This window comes from Plectropomus leopardus, chromosome 24 (genome assembly GCF_008729295.1).
Source record: "Plectropomus leopardus isolate mb chromosome 24, YSFRI_Pleo_2.0, whole genome shotgun sequence".
Classification (NCBI taxonomy): domain Eukaryota; kingdom Metazoa; phylum Chordata; class Actinopteri; order Perciformes; family Serranidae; genus Plectropomus; species Plectropomus leopardus.
In genome coordinates, this window is record NC_056486.1 from 7,449,631 (window position 1) to 7,468,576 (window position 18,946).

Here is an 18,946-nt window from a genome sequence, read left to right on the forward strand (position 1 = left end):
TGATGTGTTTACTAAACCTTCCTAAACCCTTTTCCACTATTTTGCAAGATAATATCTTTGTTATTTGCAATTTTCTTAATCTTTGGTCTTTGGTGACATAATCTGCATTTCTGCCTTATTGTCTCAGTTGTATTTTGCCGTTTCATTTAGTTTTATTATGAGTGTGAAGATACAGGCTTTTTTGTTTAAGTATATGAAGGACAACTGCAAAGATGCATTAATCTCAAAATTGTAAGCGTCTTTTTAGTGTCAACAGTGTAACAGTTTTTCATATATTGAACCACAATAACCGTAAATACAATCTCATAACTATGAATATTAATTTCACTGCTGTATTTTGGTTATAAGAAGTGATTTAACAGAATTTGCAGCTCTCAAAACGTGGTTACTTTTGCTTTTTTTCCTGAAAAACAAACAGCTGGTGTATTTTATGTTATTAGTAGCAACAACAGGAGCTGCTTGTTTGAATAAACAGGAAGAAAGTGCATTAAAATGTGCATTAAAAACACAAAAGAGCACCACCCGCAGAGCCACAAACCCTTACCTGAAGTGCAGAAGCAGTAGCGGTAAGCACTTAGCAACAGTGATGTCTGTTTTGCTAATTTTGTTATTTCTTACAGTAGAGGCCACAAGCACCAAAGGCCAGTGTTGTACTAAAACTTATTTTTAGAATAAAGGAGAGCCCTTTATAAGTAGGTTACTTCTTCACACACACACTGGCCCATTTTAACACATCCGAAATAGAAAAAACTTAACACAGACTTAAGTTAAAGTTATGTGGAACTTCAGCCATCACCACCCAGGAAAGCATCCTCACTTTATGCAGGCAGCAAATTCAGTCACACATACGAAACCTCAGTGGGCGCAAGAGTAGTTTGTCAAGCTAATCATCATCTAACTGTAGAGCTTCTGTATGTATGTGTGTAAGTGTGTGTGTGTGTGTGTGTGTGTGTGTCCTTTGTATATATTAAGAGGTGTGCATCTGATCTAGTTCACACTCGGAAGGTGTATTTCTGGAGGTAGCATGCAGTGTTGAGTTTGGTGCAGTTTGGTCGTGCTCACTGTGAATAAACTTTGAATAACAAGCGGACGGCGCTTCGTGGCTCTATGGAGCAGCAGGGCTCGGCAGAGAATCAAGCGTGTCAAGTTTGCCACACTAACTTATAATAACCTTACTGCCAGCAAAACTCCTCCAATAGTTTAATTCATCCTCTTTATAGCTGTGGTGGTTATGTCAAAGCAAGTGACTGATATGCCTATTTGGAGATAAGTACCTCCGCTAAGTGTATTTTACAGGCGTTAATGACTGAGAATACTGTAGCTGAGACAGGTGTGTTTATCAGGGGCAGATTTGGTGATTTTGAGGTCCAGGCAAATGCTGTCTTGCTTTACTTCATACCCCTTTCTTGAACTGGGAATTTTAGATATTGACAGTGGTAGAAAAAGTACTCAAAACATTAAATTTTACTTTTTTCTGAAGTAAAACAATTAATACAACGGAGTAAAAGCCCTGCATTCAGATTTTTAATTGAAGTGCAGAGTGAAAGAGGCATTATCAGCACATGAACTTACATTCACTGACTGATTTCAGTTCTGACATATTGATAAGTAGAATAATGAATAATAATGCATCATATTGTAAAAGTTATATTTTGGGAGTAAAATCTGATTCTGACATGTAACCACTAACATGTCTGTTAGGTAAATGTTGTAATGAGTGTAGTCTTTTTTTGTTGCATTAATTAATAACATTGCAAATTAAACTTTTAGTAGCCTACGAGATTAGAATAATAAAGTCAAGTGCTTTTTCAGTCAGCAAGATACATTTTTCTGCAATAGAAATGTGAGAATAAACTGAGAAGAACATACTGAAAAAGTTTTCCTAATTTGCAGTTGAATAAAAGATAATAAATTGCAGTATATCATAATTTATTTCATTCAGTATATTGCAGAAGGTTTAAGATTATATATTCCATTTTTAAGGGCTTTTGCAAGCTTTGCAAGTTATTTCTGGGTATGAGTTGGAAAAGCAATAAAATTCAATATTGTTCACATGTAAACATCATCAGAAATCTATAGCTTTTTGGTGCTTTGGTGTATATTTCAGGAGACACAGAGCAAGTGCAGTGTCAGAAGTGAAGTCGTTTGTATGAGCAGTTATTGAGGAAGCTGCAAGCAGCAGTACCCCAGGCCAAGTAATCAGCCTGTTCCAAAAAATGCAGCTTTTCATTTTGTACCAAAATCCCACCGATTCCTGTGGCGCAATTAAAGGATGTTTTCTATTCAGCTTTTAGATTAGATTTTGCTTCAGCCAACAGGTTTGAGCTAATTCCAGCAGTTCAGCTTCTTTTTTTAAATTTGTGTCAATATCTTAATGATAAATCACTGAACTATCAAGATACACAGAATTCTTGAAGGATTTATTTTTATTTTCACTACAAAAACCTGGCAGGACATAATGAATTTATCACTTAATAACTTGATCAAACTGATATGTTTTTTTTTCTTTTACTGAAGTCACTTATTTATTATGGCAGTAAATGATACTTGTTGTAAGATAACCTCAGTAATAAGCAACATGTTTTGTAGTTACACTTCACTGAATTTTTTCTTGTTTTATCCCCTTTATTTTCTTTCTGTAAAAGCTTTCTTTCCTTCTTCTCACCACCTCTTCTTCACCTTCCCTTCTTTTTTATCCAATAGTTACTCACCCTTCTTCCTTTCTTTTTTGTCTCATTTTACCTCTCTCATCTCTGTTTATCCCCACCTCCCTTTCTCTCCACCTCTCCTCCTCTCCTCCTCTCCTCCTCTCCTCCTCTCCGCTCCTGTGAATATAAACCACTCCTCCATCTCCTAAAGGATTAATGCCTTTTCTCTTCATGCTGTCAACATGAGACTGATGGAGACGTCTGGGCTGTCTGTGTGTTTGCATGTCCTCAGTTGACTCTGCCTCTTTCCCTCTCCATACGTCTTTGCACCTGCTTTTCTACTCATCCCTCTCTTTCCTTTCCATCCTCACTCGCCGTCTTGCACAAAGGGAAACACACACACACACACACACACACACACACACACACACACACACACACACACACACACACACACACCAGGCTCTTAAGAAATCACCATACAAACACCATATGTTAGATTCTCAAGGTATACAAACAAAAGGCTGTTTGTGTGTGTTGTTCCCTCTCTTCTTTGTTTTACTTGTAGTCTTTCTCCCTCGATTAACGTGGGAGACGTTGCCATTATTTACTAAAGTGTGTGTACACGTTTACACTGGCTCAGCATGTGGTTAAGCGTTTTTTACAAGTTTACGTATACGCCCCATACTCGATCGTTGATCAATTTTCTGCTCGCTTATCCCTATTCAAGCCATCTTTCTGCTGCAAGATGCTGCTCTTTTCAGTTTCAGATGACCCTAACCTGCACACACACACACACAGACACACACCTGGACATTCTCCGTTTTGTTGCCATTCATTCGTTTTGTGGCCTTGAGTTCCACTTTGTTGTTGGTCAGTAATATTTTTCTATTGTAGAGACAATACTAGAGCTCTTAATGTGCTGCTGTGTTTGTGTGTGTGTGTGTGTGTGTGTGCGCGCGCGCACGTGTGCGGGACTGAGTGGACATATCATTTTTGTGCCAACACACAAGCATCTGCTTCCTTTTTCCTCCTCTTCTCTCTCCCTCTCTTTCCCTGCTATCATGTCTGGCTTTTGTCACACACACACACACACTCTCACAAACAGGCAGGAAAGTATGACACTCAAGCACACATCTAGAGTAGAGAGTGCTTTCACTCTTACTCTTCTTAGCTTTTTTCATTCATCCTTTTTCCTTCAAAAGAAATTAATCAATGGAAATTCATACTTTTTTTCCAGCCTGAACTGTATTTGCAGTAATTTTCCTCCTATTTATATTGTATTGTGCTCTCACTCTTGTAGTTGAATCCAGCCTCATGCTATCACAGATTCATACATTATATACATTACATTATTGTTTGTCTGGAACTGTCCTCAAGGATTATACTAATGCGAAAGGCTCTTTAAAACAGGACATATTGAAAATGGTGTGCTTTTTCAGGAGCTATTAGTAATGACGAACTTCTCCTGCTTTATCAGTTTGCGGCCGAGCTTTAGACCTAACGTTAGTGGTAGACGAGTCAGAATACAGTAAGAAAAAACACACGACATGACATTACAACTGAAAGCTTTATGCTTCAAAAACATACAGGTTTTTAGTAAATATGCCTTAGATGTGCCTTATACACACAATATGTACATAGTATCTATCTTATGTGGGATACACTGTATGTAGTTGCTGAGAACATGTTGCATGAATGGATCTTGTTTTGCATGAATTGATCTTGTTTATTTATTTTTTCTCCCTTTTTTTAATCATTTGTCTTTTACTTTAACTTTACTATCTTGTTATATTTTATGTAACCATATTTTCAATGGTTTAGGTAGCTGTGGAAACTTTTTCTACAATAAAAGTTATGATTTAGTTTTAGAAGTAAAAGAAAAACAACAACAAAAAAAAAAAAAAAAATCCATCCTCGGTTTTGACCTGGTAAAATCCAGTAATATCAAAAAAACTTAAAAAGAAATGAAAAGATTACAGGCAGGCCTTTCATGGCTAGCCACCTTGAATATTTAATCATAAGGCCAATAAAAAGCCTTGTAGAAAATATTTACAGAGCTTTGAAAAGAAATATTCAAACGCTGCATCATTTTGTCATCATTCAGAAACCTGCAAGACTCGCAAAGTGACTTGTGAGTTGGACTTGCCCTCAGGCGTTTTACACCTGAGACTTGACTTTGACTCGTCCTAAAAGAGTTAAAAACAGCTCTGGTTAGGGATTCAGTGCCATGCTTGATGTTGATTTAAGTCTAGTTGTTTAGGGAAGGTGGAGCAGGACTCATTTCTTTTTTTGTCGTTTTTACAGCCATGGGGGATTTGGTTGTGTTCCTTTGTGTTCCTGCTGCACATAAATAGCACAGACAGTAACCTGCTGTAAGGTGCTCTTTGACACAGTCACCTATATTTGCACCAGGCAGGAAATGTGGCGCTTTTGCAGGATAAACATAAAGTTTAAAAACAAAACAAAATTTTAGGATCACGCATCTTTTACCACCTGCAGTTTCAAGTGTGAAATTTAAGGTGAGAGTGGAGTACGGAGGTTCCTCCAGGACATCAGCAATATGTTTCCTTTCTCTTCTGCTCTTTTGTCAATCAGTCACTGATCTCACTGTCACCAGGACAATGGCAATAAAGTTTCTCTTTGTTCAGACTGCATGTGACCGAGAGGAAGGGTCTGCGTCCTGAGATTGCGTCTATCCTCGCTATCTCATGAGTGTGTCTCTCTCCGTTTTGTGTGCAACCGATAAAGTGTGTGTCTCCGTTCATACACGTGCTGTGCTTCCTTGGATTGCTGTGTGTGTGTGTGTGTGTTCAGTGCTTCCTTGTGTGTGTGTGTGTTTGTGTGCAAGTGTGTGTCACCCATAGAGGACAATAGCGTGGGTCATCTGACTGAGAGGCTGCAGACCACTAGTATCACATGACGGAGGCTGAAGGCCACGTCTTTGTTACCAGGCCTATTGTTAAAGCTAAGGAGACAGCTGGGGCAGGGGAAGGGAATCACTGCATGCACAACACACACACTTATATATACACACACACACACACACACACACACACATATACAGGAAGACCAGGCACACACGCGCACACACACACACACACACATGCACCGCCCCCTCGTGACTCCAATCAGGCTCAGTGACAAAGATGATGCCTTCTTCTTCTCAACTGGAATACTAAGACACACACACATACTCTCATGCTCACACACACACACATTGCAAGCAGATAGCTATAATTATAGTGACAGAAACTGGCAGGTGGCATTGTCTGTACCATACTGCTCTCTGTCAAGCAGCAACACTGAGACAGAGACAGTGAGGAAGACTTAGTTACTTAGTGCTCATACTTGCTTAATGACATTGAGTGACGGCAACAAAGAGTGTCCATATACGCTCAGATTATGGGCTTATGTTTGTGTGTATATTCAACCTCCTAGAAATGTGTGTTCATACACAACTAATTTGCGTTAAAAATAGTTTTTTACGTGTAATGGCTTTTTTTCTTAGCATAAAAAGGAAAAGTTTATCTTGAGTGTATCTGTTTTTTTACCTACAGTGTCAGCTGAAACTGAACTACTAAAGCACAAATAACTTTTTATGGTTTTGTTGAGGTCAATCAGAGCTGAAAGTTAAGGTTAGCATTAAATATTAAAAATGCCAATTTTTAAGATTTACATCTCCGCAAAACTCTGATCTTTTCTTAATCTTCGCCAAGTGTTTCAGTTGCCTACAGCTAACAGTATGTTGCAGGATGCAAATCTGAGTCTCCGTGGTCAAACCCTTACGCTTTTTATGTCCATCCACCCACCCTCACTTACTCAGAAATGTATTTGGCAAAGCAAGTCAGGAGCACATATACATATTTCGTTGAATCTAACTCTAAAACAGTTTCAGTTACTGTATAATTATAGTTGAAGTTGTTGCACTGGTTGTTAATGGGAATCCCTTAATCTGAACAGATTCCCTCTTGACACTTGATGTTTTTTTTATTTAAATTTTGAAGAAATATTTTCCGTGTCCCATGATGGTCTAAATTTCAGTTTCACATGCGTGTTTTTAATATTTTTCAGGCGGGGAACATTAATTACTTGGCATGAAAATAGTCAAATTACAGATATTAAAAGCCGGTGTCTCTTGTAGTAAAAGACTTCAAAAACTGACATCACATGAACCCTAATGTGTAAGATGTAATTGCCCAAAGCTCTACGCTCAGAATGAGGTAGAGATCAGAGTTGGAGAAGGAGGGAGGACAGGACAGGTGTAGTCTTTGAAATATATGTGTGTGTGTGTGTCTGTGTGTGTGTGTGTGTGTGTGTGTGTGCGTGTGTGCATGTGTATGTGCCTTCTGGGTAGGTTACAAATAGAAGACATAAAAAGGTGAGGACAACAGAAAGACGGATGAGACACGAGGAGAAAAGAGTTATATACTAAGGCGAATGGACTGAGGCAGACCAATCTTTAAAAGGACCTATTGTGCTTTACCCTATTTCCTGTCATATACTGTATATACGGTTACTATTCCTGATCAAAGTTTTGGTTGTAAAGATTTGGGTTTAGAGGCCTTTACTTATTGCTGCTATACTCGGCAATGATGGTGCATAGATGCAAAGATGCAGAAGAACTGGAAATGCTGACCAATTAAAGCACACTAGAGGGGGGCTAAAAAGGACCAACACACTCTCATTCCCAACTTGTCATGTACCAACACTTGGTAATGGCCATACATGTCAAAATATAATAGTGCTACCCACTAGCATCAGTTTTGGATGCTCAGGGACGATGTGTCAATTTATGCTTGTTACATGCATTGTCTTTTTAAAAAAAAAAAACAGTACAGTTTATGCATGTTAAATGCAAGCAGTCTATTCTTAAGAAAGAACATGGGAAAACACCTCAGGTTTAGTTCATTTTCTTTGATTTAGGCAATGAAAGTGTGTAGTTTTAGAAAAAAACATCGTTTGGCTTAAAAAAGTAATGTGGAATATGTTATGTGACGCAAATCTCTTGCATAGCATGCTGCACATACTAGCAAACTATGCTGTTATTAAAGTAACTCATTTGACTTTTGGTTTCACATGGGACACAAATAGCAGGCCCCTGAGTGAAAGTCTGCAGTTTGTTTGACCAATCCACCACCTCTCCAACCAGCATTATGCTTTTTCACCCTTTATACGCTGGAACATCAGAAATTGTCATCGCCCGGTGTTAGCGCTGATAATGTGTATCTAGTGCATCAGTGTCTGTCGCCGAGGGGCACTGACCAAGCATCGGTATTTAATGAGTTGGGAATGACCTGCACAAACAGTATGAGTTCATCTGTTTTTTGAACATTGAAGCATGTAAGCATTTTCTTGAATAAACCTTAAATATAAGTACTAACCTGAAAATGAGTATAGTATATAATAGGTCCTTTTTTAAAATATTTTGGTGCATGTTGATTTATCGGCAACAAAATTTTGAAAAACAGCCTTTCGGCACAAAGTGAGCAATAAACCCAACCTTCAGCACTAAGCCATTTATTTAAAGCTGCAGGGCAATTTTTGTGAGAAGCGAGAATCTGACTAAAAGCCCACTTTGAGAATTGATCACTGAGAGTCGAGCTCAGCCCTTCAATGGACTTGCATGAAGAGGAACCGGAAAAGATGAGTGAATAGATGAATAAGGAGAGACAAAGGATGACAAAGAATCTAAAACGGCGGAGAAAGACATGAGAAGTTGAGCCTTTCATAAAATGCACAGCTTATGAAACCAGATAGCCCTGAAATGTGAGTGTGTGACCACTCTGTGGCCTCCAGGTGTGTGTGTGTGTGTGTGTGTGTGTGTGTGTGTGTGTGTGTGTGTGTGTGTGTGTGTGTGTGTGTGTGTGTGTGTGTGTTCAAAGTCAAAGGGCAGATTTTGGTCGCAGCCACACCCACCCTTCAAGGGAGGGTATCTCTGCTCTTTCAGACGAACACAAATGAGTATCTGTGTGTATGTGTGTGTGAACATATGTGTGTGTGAGGCGCAGCTGTGCTGCCGTTTGGTGCTGACAGAGCCAGCGAGGATCCTTGAACTGGAAAGATGAGAACGTCCTCTAGAAGGCTTCATAAAAACGTCTCATTGTCCCTCTTCAGCTGACACACACACACACACACACACACACACACACGCGCACACACGCATTGACACACACACACACACAAAATACAACAACTTCATCCCTTTCTATACTCTCTATACGCCTCTTTTCTTCTACCTCACGTTTACTGTGTGTGTGTGTGTTTACTTTTGCAGAGTGTGCATGTGCTCTGGCATGTCTAAGTCACCAGTGTACTGAAGGTGTACTTCAAATATCGCACCAAAACTTTAACACACTCACAAGTTAAGAGTGCCATGCCCAATGCTGCTGGCAGACTCGTCAATCTGTTCTCAATATAAAAAAAAAAGAAAATGAAAAAGAGGAAACGTTTCTCTTCCTCTTGGCAGAAGGTAGAAGCTGACACCTTTCCCCGAGTGTCCTGGCAAAGAAAATCTCTCTCTGTCTCTTTTTGTTTTCCCTGTTTTTTTGAAGATGAGACTATTCCCCGTTTCCTTTCCCATTCTCCAGCCTCCTTCCTTTCTTTGCCTTCCTCATTAGTTTGTGGGCAGAGCTGCAATTAGGACGAAATTGTTTTAGAGACGGGGGAGAGGGGGGAAGGAGGAGAAAGGAGGCAGTAAGGATGGAGAGAGAGAGGTAAACAAAAAGGAAGAGTTGAAAGAATGTGGCTGGAGAGGGGAGGAGGAGGTAATTAATGAAGCTGCTATAATTACTGGGGCCTGTTTACGCCAACTTTGGAAGACAACACACAAACTCACGACAAATTACACTCACCTTTCCACAACAGTAATCTACAATGACTGTTTAAAATGCTGGCCGTGTACGTTGACTAATGACACAAGCTTTTTTTGTTTTTTCAACCCATCAAACCAAAGAACACTTTCTTATTTCACCGTGTAGACAGTGTTGACAAAGATTACGTTTTTCTTTTTTTTTAACCATAAAAAAATTTAAAAAATGCAAATTATTTAACCTTACGAGGCCGTCTTTTGGCAGGTAATTTGACAAAGAGCAGATTTTTATGGAAGGAATAAAAGCTGTTGGGGCATAAAGATGAGAAGATGATGAGACTGTAGATAAAGAGTAGAGAAAATGACGAGTTTTTCAGAGAGAGCAAAGAGAGAAAGAGACACAGGAGTCAGAGGAGATGATGTCGGATTGTTTCAAATAGGATTCTATGACTTAAATGTTGATAATTTCAAGTTTTACACACAGAAGGTTGCGGTCGGCACGCCCATAGTTTGGAGAAGCAGAAAGAAATAGACAGCCTTTTCCTTTGGCACTGCATTTTCTCACCCACAAACCTTTAATATTCCTTCACATAAGTGAAACTGCTCCGCACACTGCATTACACCGCAGATCAGCTGTTTGGGTCAGACTTTCGCAGTTCATCGAAGATACGAAAAGATAGACAGATAAGACCGAACAGAGATAAGAAACTTTTATGGAAACTGAAGGCCAAGAAAGAGTACGAGAAATCTCTGAATAAACCATGTTTACAAAGGTTTTTGTTTTTCAGGAAGGCCATGTTAAGTTGTGTTAAATTCACCATGAACACCATACTTGAGGACTCACAGAGCTACTGTTGCCATAAGCAGGACTTGGTTGCATCGCATCTTTAGGATCTTTGTGATTCAGCACCACAATTATGCTTACTTGTAAGACTATGGAAGCTTTATGGTTATAAAAATGTAGCATCAAAGAAAAGTGGCGTGTGATGGCAAGGAAAAGCAGTGAAAATATTCTGAATTTAGCATCCGCTTAGGCTGATATTATTTTTTTTTTTTACATCGTTTTGCTACTGTCTGCTTATCTAAACTGGGCCCAGGCCGACTGCTATCTACTGTAGGTGATACACTATGACTATAGATGAGTAACTTATACAACCCTTATCCCTTTAAGGATGGGATGAAGGAGAAAAGAAAGGGGAAGAGTGGATGACTGAGAGAAAAGGACAAAAAGAGAGAATAGGACAGAGGTCTTAATGAAAGAGGGATAAGAGAGGAAGAGGATAAGGAGAGGAGGTGACGAGGAGAACATATCGACGGAGGAGAGATTCAGCAGGAAGGAGAGGGAGAGAGGAGAGAGAGCAAGAAGAGAGCAAAAGGAGGAGGAAGGAGGGGAGGAGTTGAGGTGGGTGCGATGGGGGACAAACCAAGGTGGAACTCTGATGATGCTAAATTTGGCAAAAGGATAAGACTTCTGTGTGTGTGTGTGTGTGTGTGTGTGTGTGTGTGTGTGTGTATGTCGGGAGACTTGCTGAATCGGCCATGGTTCCAGTTTCACGCCTCTGAGTTTGACAGAGGGGGAGAGAGAGAGGAAGGGAGAGAGCAGCGGAGAGAGAGCAAGAGGGTCCCTAGCCAGTAATGTTCCCTCAGGGCGAGCGGACGAAAGGATGGAAGGTTGGAAGGAGGGAGGTGAAGGGAGAGAAGGAGGCAGGCAGGAAAGAGGACAAAGTACATGAAGAAAATGTGCACCTACCTTTGAAAACATCGCTTTAATGCACAAAGGATGCACATGTTCTCAAAACTAAACTTATCAGCATCCTCTACTGATTGCAATCATGCACGAATCTCTCTCTTTATATAGATTTCAGTTTTCGTGAAGGACTTATGCAAAGACTTGATACTTAATAAAGGTGTGACAGCACCAGTGTTACAGATAACACCAGGCATTTCACCAGTAAAAAATGTATTTCTCAATGACGCTCAGTTATTGTTAATGCAAGCCAAACATTTTTTTGTTATGAGGCATACAGGAAATGCAATATGTCAATCAGATTTGTTCAACTAAAATATGTTGACAAAATAAGCTCATTTTCAGCATTTTTTGACAATGAAACAATTCAAAATATTGCAGGGAGAAATGGAACAAGAAAAAGCAGCCACGGTTAGTGAGCTGTTAGATGAAGAGCGAGTCAGTGTGTCTCATCCCTATTGTAGGAAAGAATGGTTTTGTGCTGCTGGTGTTGGTATGTTCTCTGTATTTGGATTTGTTCAGGTCAACCAAGTTTTGAACTAGGTTGGATTATTCTTGGGTCTGTGTCTGACCAAGTCTTTTTGACTGTGTTAGACCATTGAGGACTTTCTAAAATTGCTCTTACAATATTCTAATTATTGCAAAAAATACAGGCAAATAATTTTTCACTGTAATGCTTTGCCCATTTCTGCTTCTGCTTTCAAGTGTCTTCAGGTTGATTTCCATATTGCACTGAAATGACGTGAAACTAATGGATGCCAGAGGGGTGTGAAATTAATTAAAAAACTTATGGTAAACTCGGTACCTTTCAAGAGTTGCTACTAATTTAAATTAAGGCACAGGTTCTCAAACTCCTGACCCCTTTATGAACCTTACCCTATAGTCCCTAAAAATAACCCCCCTGAAGGCCAGAATAAACACGCACAGAAATGATTTGCATGTGTGTGTCTGTTTCCTTTACAAGCTCTTTACATACACACCTGTGAAAAGCTACCTGACTCTTGTTATGCAAAGCATGCAAAGCATTCGCTGTTCATTCCTCCAAAACAGAGTTCTCAGATACCTTAAACTCTGCGCCTGCGTGTGTGCATTTAAGCTCCAACTAAGCTCCGACATTTCTCTCCTTAAGCAAAAAAGAAAAGTGTGTGTGTCAGCGGCGAGGTGTGTGTGCTAATGGACATCTAAATGCTGCTGATGTTACGTTGAATAGTTTAAGGGCCCTCAGGTCCCCTTAGACCAATATTGGGAGAGAAAAAGTGAGGGAGGGAATGTGACTTCTGCAAATCGCTTTGACAAGGACACCCGCGCCTCGAGCGGCGTCCTCTTTCGCCTCATCGAACACACACACACACACACACACACACAAACACACACACATACTGCGACATCCACACCTCAGCAGAATTGTGAGGTGACTGTTGCGCTCTGAACAGCTGACTTGGTAGAGGACGTTTGTGTGTGTGTGTGTGTGTGTGTGTGCGTGTGTGAGAGACTTGTGCTTAATTCTGTTTTAAAGTGGAAACAACAACATTTCAACTTAACCCCCCCTAGTGTTTTTAAGTGGTATTATTGTCAGTGCCACTGTTGCAAGACAACTGGATAAGTTTACGTTTTCCTCAGAACTGAGCATATAGTTTTCATAGTAACTTTGATTGTTACACTGTTCGCCATTTACGTTACTCGGGATAGTATTGGCAAAAACTCACATTGACAGTCCTTGCTAACATGGAATAGGTACGGAACGTTACCACAGAAGCGCTATCCTCTTATTGTTTTGGTTGCACAGTAGTTGACGCACTTCCTTTGTGCCAAAAATCAGACCTTCAATCTAAACTCTGATGGTGTCATTCTATTACTGTTACATTATGCAAATAACTGTTGCTTCATAAAAATAAGTTAAAGGAAAAAAATGTCTATTTCCACTTAAATTTAGTTTGAAAATAAGTTTTTTAATAAGGGGAGTCTTCTTTTTTCAAGTAATGTACTTACCATAGTTAAAATATTTTGGAGAAAAATCTTATTCAGTTATATATTGACTGGACTGAAAGCAAACTAACTCTTTATCCCAAATTCAAGTGAAGAGATGACAGAGAAAAAAGTAATGAAACACTTTACCAAAATGTTTCATTGAATAAAACATGGCCTTGTGCTGAGAAAAATGCATTTTTTTTACATACTCCATCAAGTATTGTAGTATTTTTTATTATATAAATTATTAATATTGCAAATACAAATTCGGTGCTTGGCAGCCTACTAAACTAATACATTGAATTGCTTTTTCAGTCCACTTGATAAATTTTGCTGGAATTAAAATGATTGAAGTGAGAAACTGTATCTTTAAAACTTTATCTTGTTAGTTTTTCTTTTCTTTGGGGACACAACTTGTGGTTAAAATGAATAAATAAATCTAAAAATAAATCGCAATATATCGCAACAGATATTACTGCTTTATACTCAGCACATTGCAAAACATTTAAAATCACAATAATATTGTATCATGACTAAAGTATTGTGATTATATCTGTGGATTCAAGTATATACCCTTTAGTTTAAGATGAACCCCCTGAGATTTTGACACTGTGACTGGATACGTTAAAAAAAAAAAGCTGGCTTTGAGAGGGTTTGCAATAATAGAACACTTTAAAAAGAAAAGAACATCTGCTCTCACTTTTAACAATCACACACATACATTGACACACACTTGCCATTGTTATATTTTACACTGTTGAGCAGAAGAGCTCTGTGTTACTGTCCTCCAAACTCATCACAAGCATTAAAGGCATTGAAAAGTCCCCCCTCCGGCTCAACTTACCTCGAAGTCATTGGCCTTGTTGTAGTGCATGTTGAGCGCCCTGAAGAGCTCGGCGTCGCGGCCCACCACCAACTCCTCAGTGGTGGTCACACCCTCATTGATGGCCTGCCGGGCGAACTTCTCCATCTGGATGTAGTAGAACTCCCTGAAGTTGCTGAACCACTTGATCAGCTGGGAGGTGATGCAGCGATTGAACTGTAGCACAAGTCAGAGAAGGGAAAGATCAATTTAGTTACCTTTCATGAGAGATTAAATTTCATTACATTACTGTTTATTTCATGGTTAAATCATGCACATACCTCTGTAGCTGTTTGGAAAGTTAAAGTACTGTAACATATTCAAAAAGCATTTACTTTCATGATGGGACAGAGAAGATGTAGTGCTTAATGTTGCTTCCTGTTTGATGGTGCTGCAGATTTATAATAGCACAGCCTGATGTTTGCTTTGGCTCTTATTTGCATGATTGTATGTCATCAAATAAGACTAGAACTGGCCCTGCTTTTGAGTGCTTATCTTTGACTATGGCACCACATCTCTTATTTACATAGTTTATTTTTCATGCAGTTATAGCTCATCTTACATGGTTATTTGTTTTTAGAGTTTTCTTTAAAGAAACCTTGAACTCACTGAGCTTTAAATTTCTAAATAAGAAGAAAGACATAGATTTTAAAAAATCTGAACGTGAGGAAATAGTTATTTTCTTGCATTTTCCTCTCTGTGTGTCCCTGACTACACAAAATGAATGTATCTAAATGCTTTGAGCTACAGAAACCATTCCTCCAATTAACTTTAATTAGCGCCCACACAGTTAAAACTCTGAAATGCCTTATGTAGACTCCTCATTAGCCACTAAAACACTGTCTGCACCTTGAGGGTCCTCATTGAAGAAAAGAAAAACAAAGAAGGAAAAGAAATGAGCCCCGGGAAACCTCCCTAATCAAACAAGAATGACCAAAATATTATCTTATTGTTATGCCATCATGGGTTTTTGGACTGAGTGAATCAACAGTAAATAACTGTCATCAAACACTTCACCTGCCCTGCAGGCCTTAACAGTACACTGCAAAAAATGTCTGCCAAAATAGGACATTTAGACATTTTTTTAAGCATACAGTGCTTTTTTTCCACAAAAGTATAGTGTACATATTGTCAATAATTTGAACTCCACGTGCACTTGTTTAAATATATTCCAGCAATGAGCGATGTTGAATCAGAATCAGAATCAGAAATACTTTATTGATCCCCAAGGGGAAATTAAAGCACACCAAAGTAGAAAAATAACAACATTGACAGCAAAAGAAAGCTTATTTGGTCTGGACAAAAAGCTTTTTGATAGACATATTAAAATCTTAAATACACTATTAAAATGTTATGGTTGATTTTTTTATAATTCACCCTTTGGAACAGCCAGATTTCTCGTATGTGATCACCTCATTAGTGCTGTATTAATTAGATTTAGAGGACAAATGAAGTGGGGAATGATTTGTGCAATGGTAAAGCACCATTTATTATAATAAGACTATCTTGCAAATGGTAGGATTGGTTCATGTTTTATGTAGATAACTACATAGATGAAAATTAGTTCAGAAAATGAGTATGCATACCCAACTTAGCAATAGTAAACATATTTTAAAAAGCATACAATCACTGCATGTTGAAAGTAAATCATTTTTATAATGCAGTATATCTTTTTTTACTCATCACTGCCATGTCAACTGGTGCAATTGGCAATATCCTGAAAGGCTGCCATGTTGTACTCAGGATTTTTTTAAGTTAGTTGAAAAACGGTATCAGTGGAAAACTGCACTTTAAAATGTAACTGTCATTATTTTCTTTTTAAATCAGTGTTTTTTGTGTTCAGTTCAACATTCAGTTTGAACTGTAAAAGAAGTTGGATGATAAAAAATTCCCTTTCATGTCTTTGATCCAAAAAGTAGTACTACAAGCTATATATATATATATGTATGTATGTATGTATGTATGTATGTATGTTTTTTATTATTGCAAGTAATATAATTGTCGCATTCTTCTGCGCTATTGCATATTGCATATTTTCTTTAAATCGTGCAGCCCTACATCTAGAATATTATATCTGTGTGTGATGTCAACTTGCCATTTTGCATTTTTATCTCTTTCTCATGAGAAACAAAAGACATGGGCGAAAAAAAAACAGCCCAGTGAAAGTGCATGTGTGTGTTTGTGTGTGTGTGCACTGAAGGGGAAAAACGGCTTTGATACGGAGATTAAGCTCAGTATTGTTACAAGACATTGTCTCACAGGAACAAGGGATGAGCGAGAGAGAGTGAGAGAGAGAGAGAGAGAGAGAGAGAGCAAGAGAGAGAGAGAGATGAATGGAGGAAAGCAGTATGGAAAAAGGAATGCAGAAAGAGAGAGAGACGAGCAAAAGGTGACGGGGAGGGAAAGAGATATTTTTTCAGGAGCGGTCAGAGGGGGTGACATAATGGAGCATAATTGGGAGGCTTGGTCTGTGTGTGCGTGTGCGTGCGTGTGTGTGTGTGTGTGTGTGTGTGTGTGTGTGTGTGTGTGTGTGTGTGTGTGTGTGTGTGTGTGTGTGTGTGTGCGTGCGGTGTGTGTCCACAGCAGAAGGAAAGGGAGTTGGTTTTACAAAGCATAGTGACAGGAGGGGAAAGTGTGTGTGGTGGGGGTGTTTTGACCCACAAAAGAGTAGCACGAAATGAACGTGATAACTCAGCAATTACCAAACAAACACACAGGGTCACACACACAGGGATATACACACACAAGACCTCAGCTGTCTAATCTCAAATCACAAACCATCATGACAACTTCTGACACGCAAACAGAAGATCACTCAAATACTCAAATTTGAACTGTAACAAGCTCTATACATTCAAATGTGTGTGTATAGATTTCTAAAGATGCTTTACTAAATGGTATATTGCAGTACACCCAAGGTTGTTGTACCATCATGTGACTTTATAGAAATAATTCTATTCGTTGTTAAAGTTCCTTGTTTTAAATACGCCACGTCTAAAGCCCAGTCACCAGAGGAAACTGTTGGCACTGTATGTTTCTGCAAACCACGTTTAAGTTATATTTGTATGTTTGCACAGATCATATCAGTGTTTCTTAAGTAATGTAGTTTAGATTACATGTATATAAGCTGACTTTGTCTTTGGCATATGGAAGGCATGGTTTGGTGAGACAGCTGCCATTGTTCAACCATTGTTCCAGACTGGTTGTTTTTTTACCAGGCATAGCTTCCAGTTTCGGCAGCTTTTTAGCCACCAAACATGGGTGTTTTTTATTGACCCACCCCTGTGTTTCCACTAGTGATAGTGCCATAATAAGTGGTTGTTTTCTACCGATACATTGCTGTGTTTTCAGCTGGGATTGTGCCACCAAAAACTGGATTACTGGGCATTTCCTTTCAGGCCTGCTAATGTTGTGATTAACAACTTTACTTTTACCGTAGTTGGAGTTTTGTAATCCTCTCTTGGCTCTGCACAAATGCACACTGGATGCATCTCCTTCAGCTTGCTTGCAAAGTCTCAGAAGCATGCTTGGTATAGTGCTGCCTGAGCACACCGCAACAATGCTCTGCAATGTTTTTTCTCAAAAAAGAAAATTCTGTATTTCAATTACAATAAGTGAATGTACGTTTTTTTAAGTGCTTGAAGATCTGAACTTCACTGAAGTGTTTGTCTTGTAAGGGAGACAAAAAATGGAATGGTTACAGTTGTCATATTGACATTTAAGGTGTTAACTAACATGCAAAAAAAACCATTGCACCCGTGCTGAGCAGCACAGTGAATTACATTACTTGCTTGCACATAAAATACGCCTCACTCTTCTGATGGTTTCTTTATTGATAATTATCATTATGAATAATGATGTCGAAGCCCATCAGACGTAACAGTGTGCCACAAGGACAAACTGCATAGCCGACTTTTCCTCTCTGTGTCGTCTGGGCAGTTAAACTACAGCAGTCAACAATCCTGTACAACCTAGTCTGACGTGAGGTTATACTCTGTGTATCACGGACTCTAATTGCAACATGAATCTTGAAATTTGATTTTGCAAATGTCTCCACAAAATTGTCTTCACATTGCTGTTGCAAGAACTATGTTCCTTTTTAGAGAATCTAAAGACAACTTAATCATTTTTTTTCAGTAATTCTTAATATCTCTCTTTCCCCCTATACAAATAGGTGACAAACTACAGCTGTTGCATTCTGCACAAGTTAAAACATTGATATTTTAGGTGTAGGTGCAGCCTAAAATCTTTTACTATTAAGTGTGTGTTTCTCAACTTGATAATTTCCTTTCATATGGTAGATATTTCAGGAAAAACTTAACATGTAGACAAACAGACATGCATACAACCAGCCATCCCACCACCTGCCCTCCCACCCACCCACTGTCCCATCCAGCTCATCACAATCAGCACAATCCAAAAAAACAAGAGAGGCGAGAGACAAAAGACAGAAAGAGAATGGAGGGGGGGCAAAATGCTGAGCTCGAGGAATGCCATTTTCTGTTTACAACCAAAAGGGGGAAAGAGAGAGTGTCAGAGAAAGTGTCAGAGCGCCTCACCCCCCTCTCCTTCCCTTGATGGTGGGTGTTGTCAGCCCCCCCAGGCCATGTTGGAAGGGCAGACACACACATCCTTTAAGAACCTGCCCATTTCAACCAGATTCGTCGTAGCTCGGCACATTTTTATGGAGGACAGTGTGAATGTGCACAATCAACATAAATCTACAAGTTGTTACACTGAAGGTTTCCTGTGGATCCTGGAAGAATAGCTGCTGTAGGAACTTTTTCAAATCATGTTTTGGGGCATTTCTGCTTTACTAGACAGTATACACTGCAGGGAAATTATTTGTGTATGTGTGAAGTTTATAAGGCAAAACCCCTCATTCATGGGCCTACAGTTGTCATAGTTAC

General features: G+C 39.0%; 1 protein-coding gene across 1 annotated transcript in view; it reads right to left on the reverse strand.

The window, feature by feature from the left end:
- LOC121962973 (prospero homeobox protein 1-like) overlaps positions 1–18,946 on the reverse strand; it is a 51,087-nt gene that overhangs the window by 8,422 nt on the left and 23,719 nt on the right. Inside the window, exon 6 of the mRNA XM_042513327.1 lies at positions 14,019–14,213. Within this exon, the coding sequence (XP_042369261.1) occupies positions 14,019–14,213 (195 nt within the window). The remainder of the gene's footprint in view (positions 1–14,018; positions 14,214–18,946) is intronic.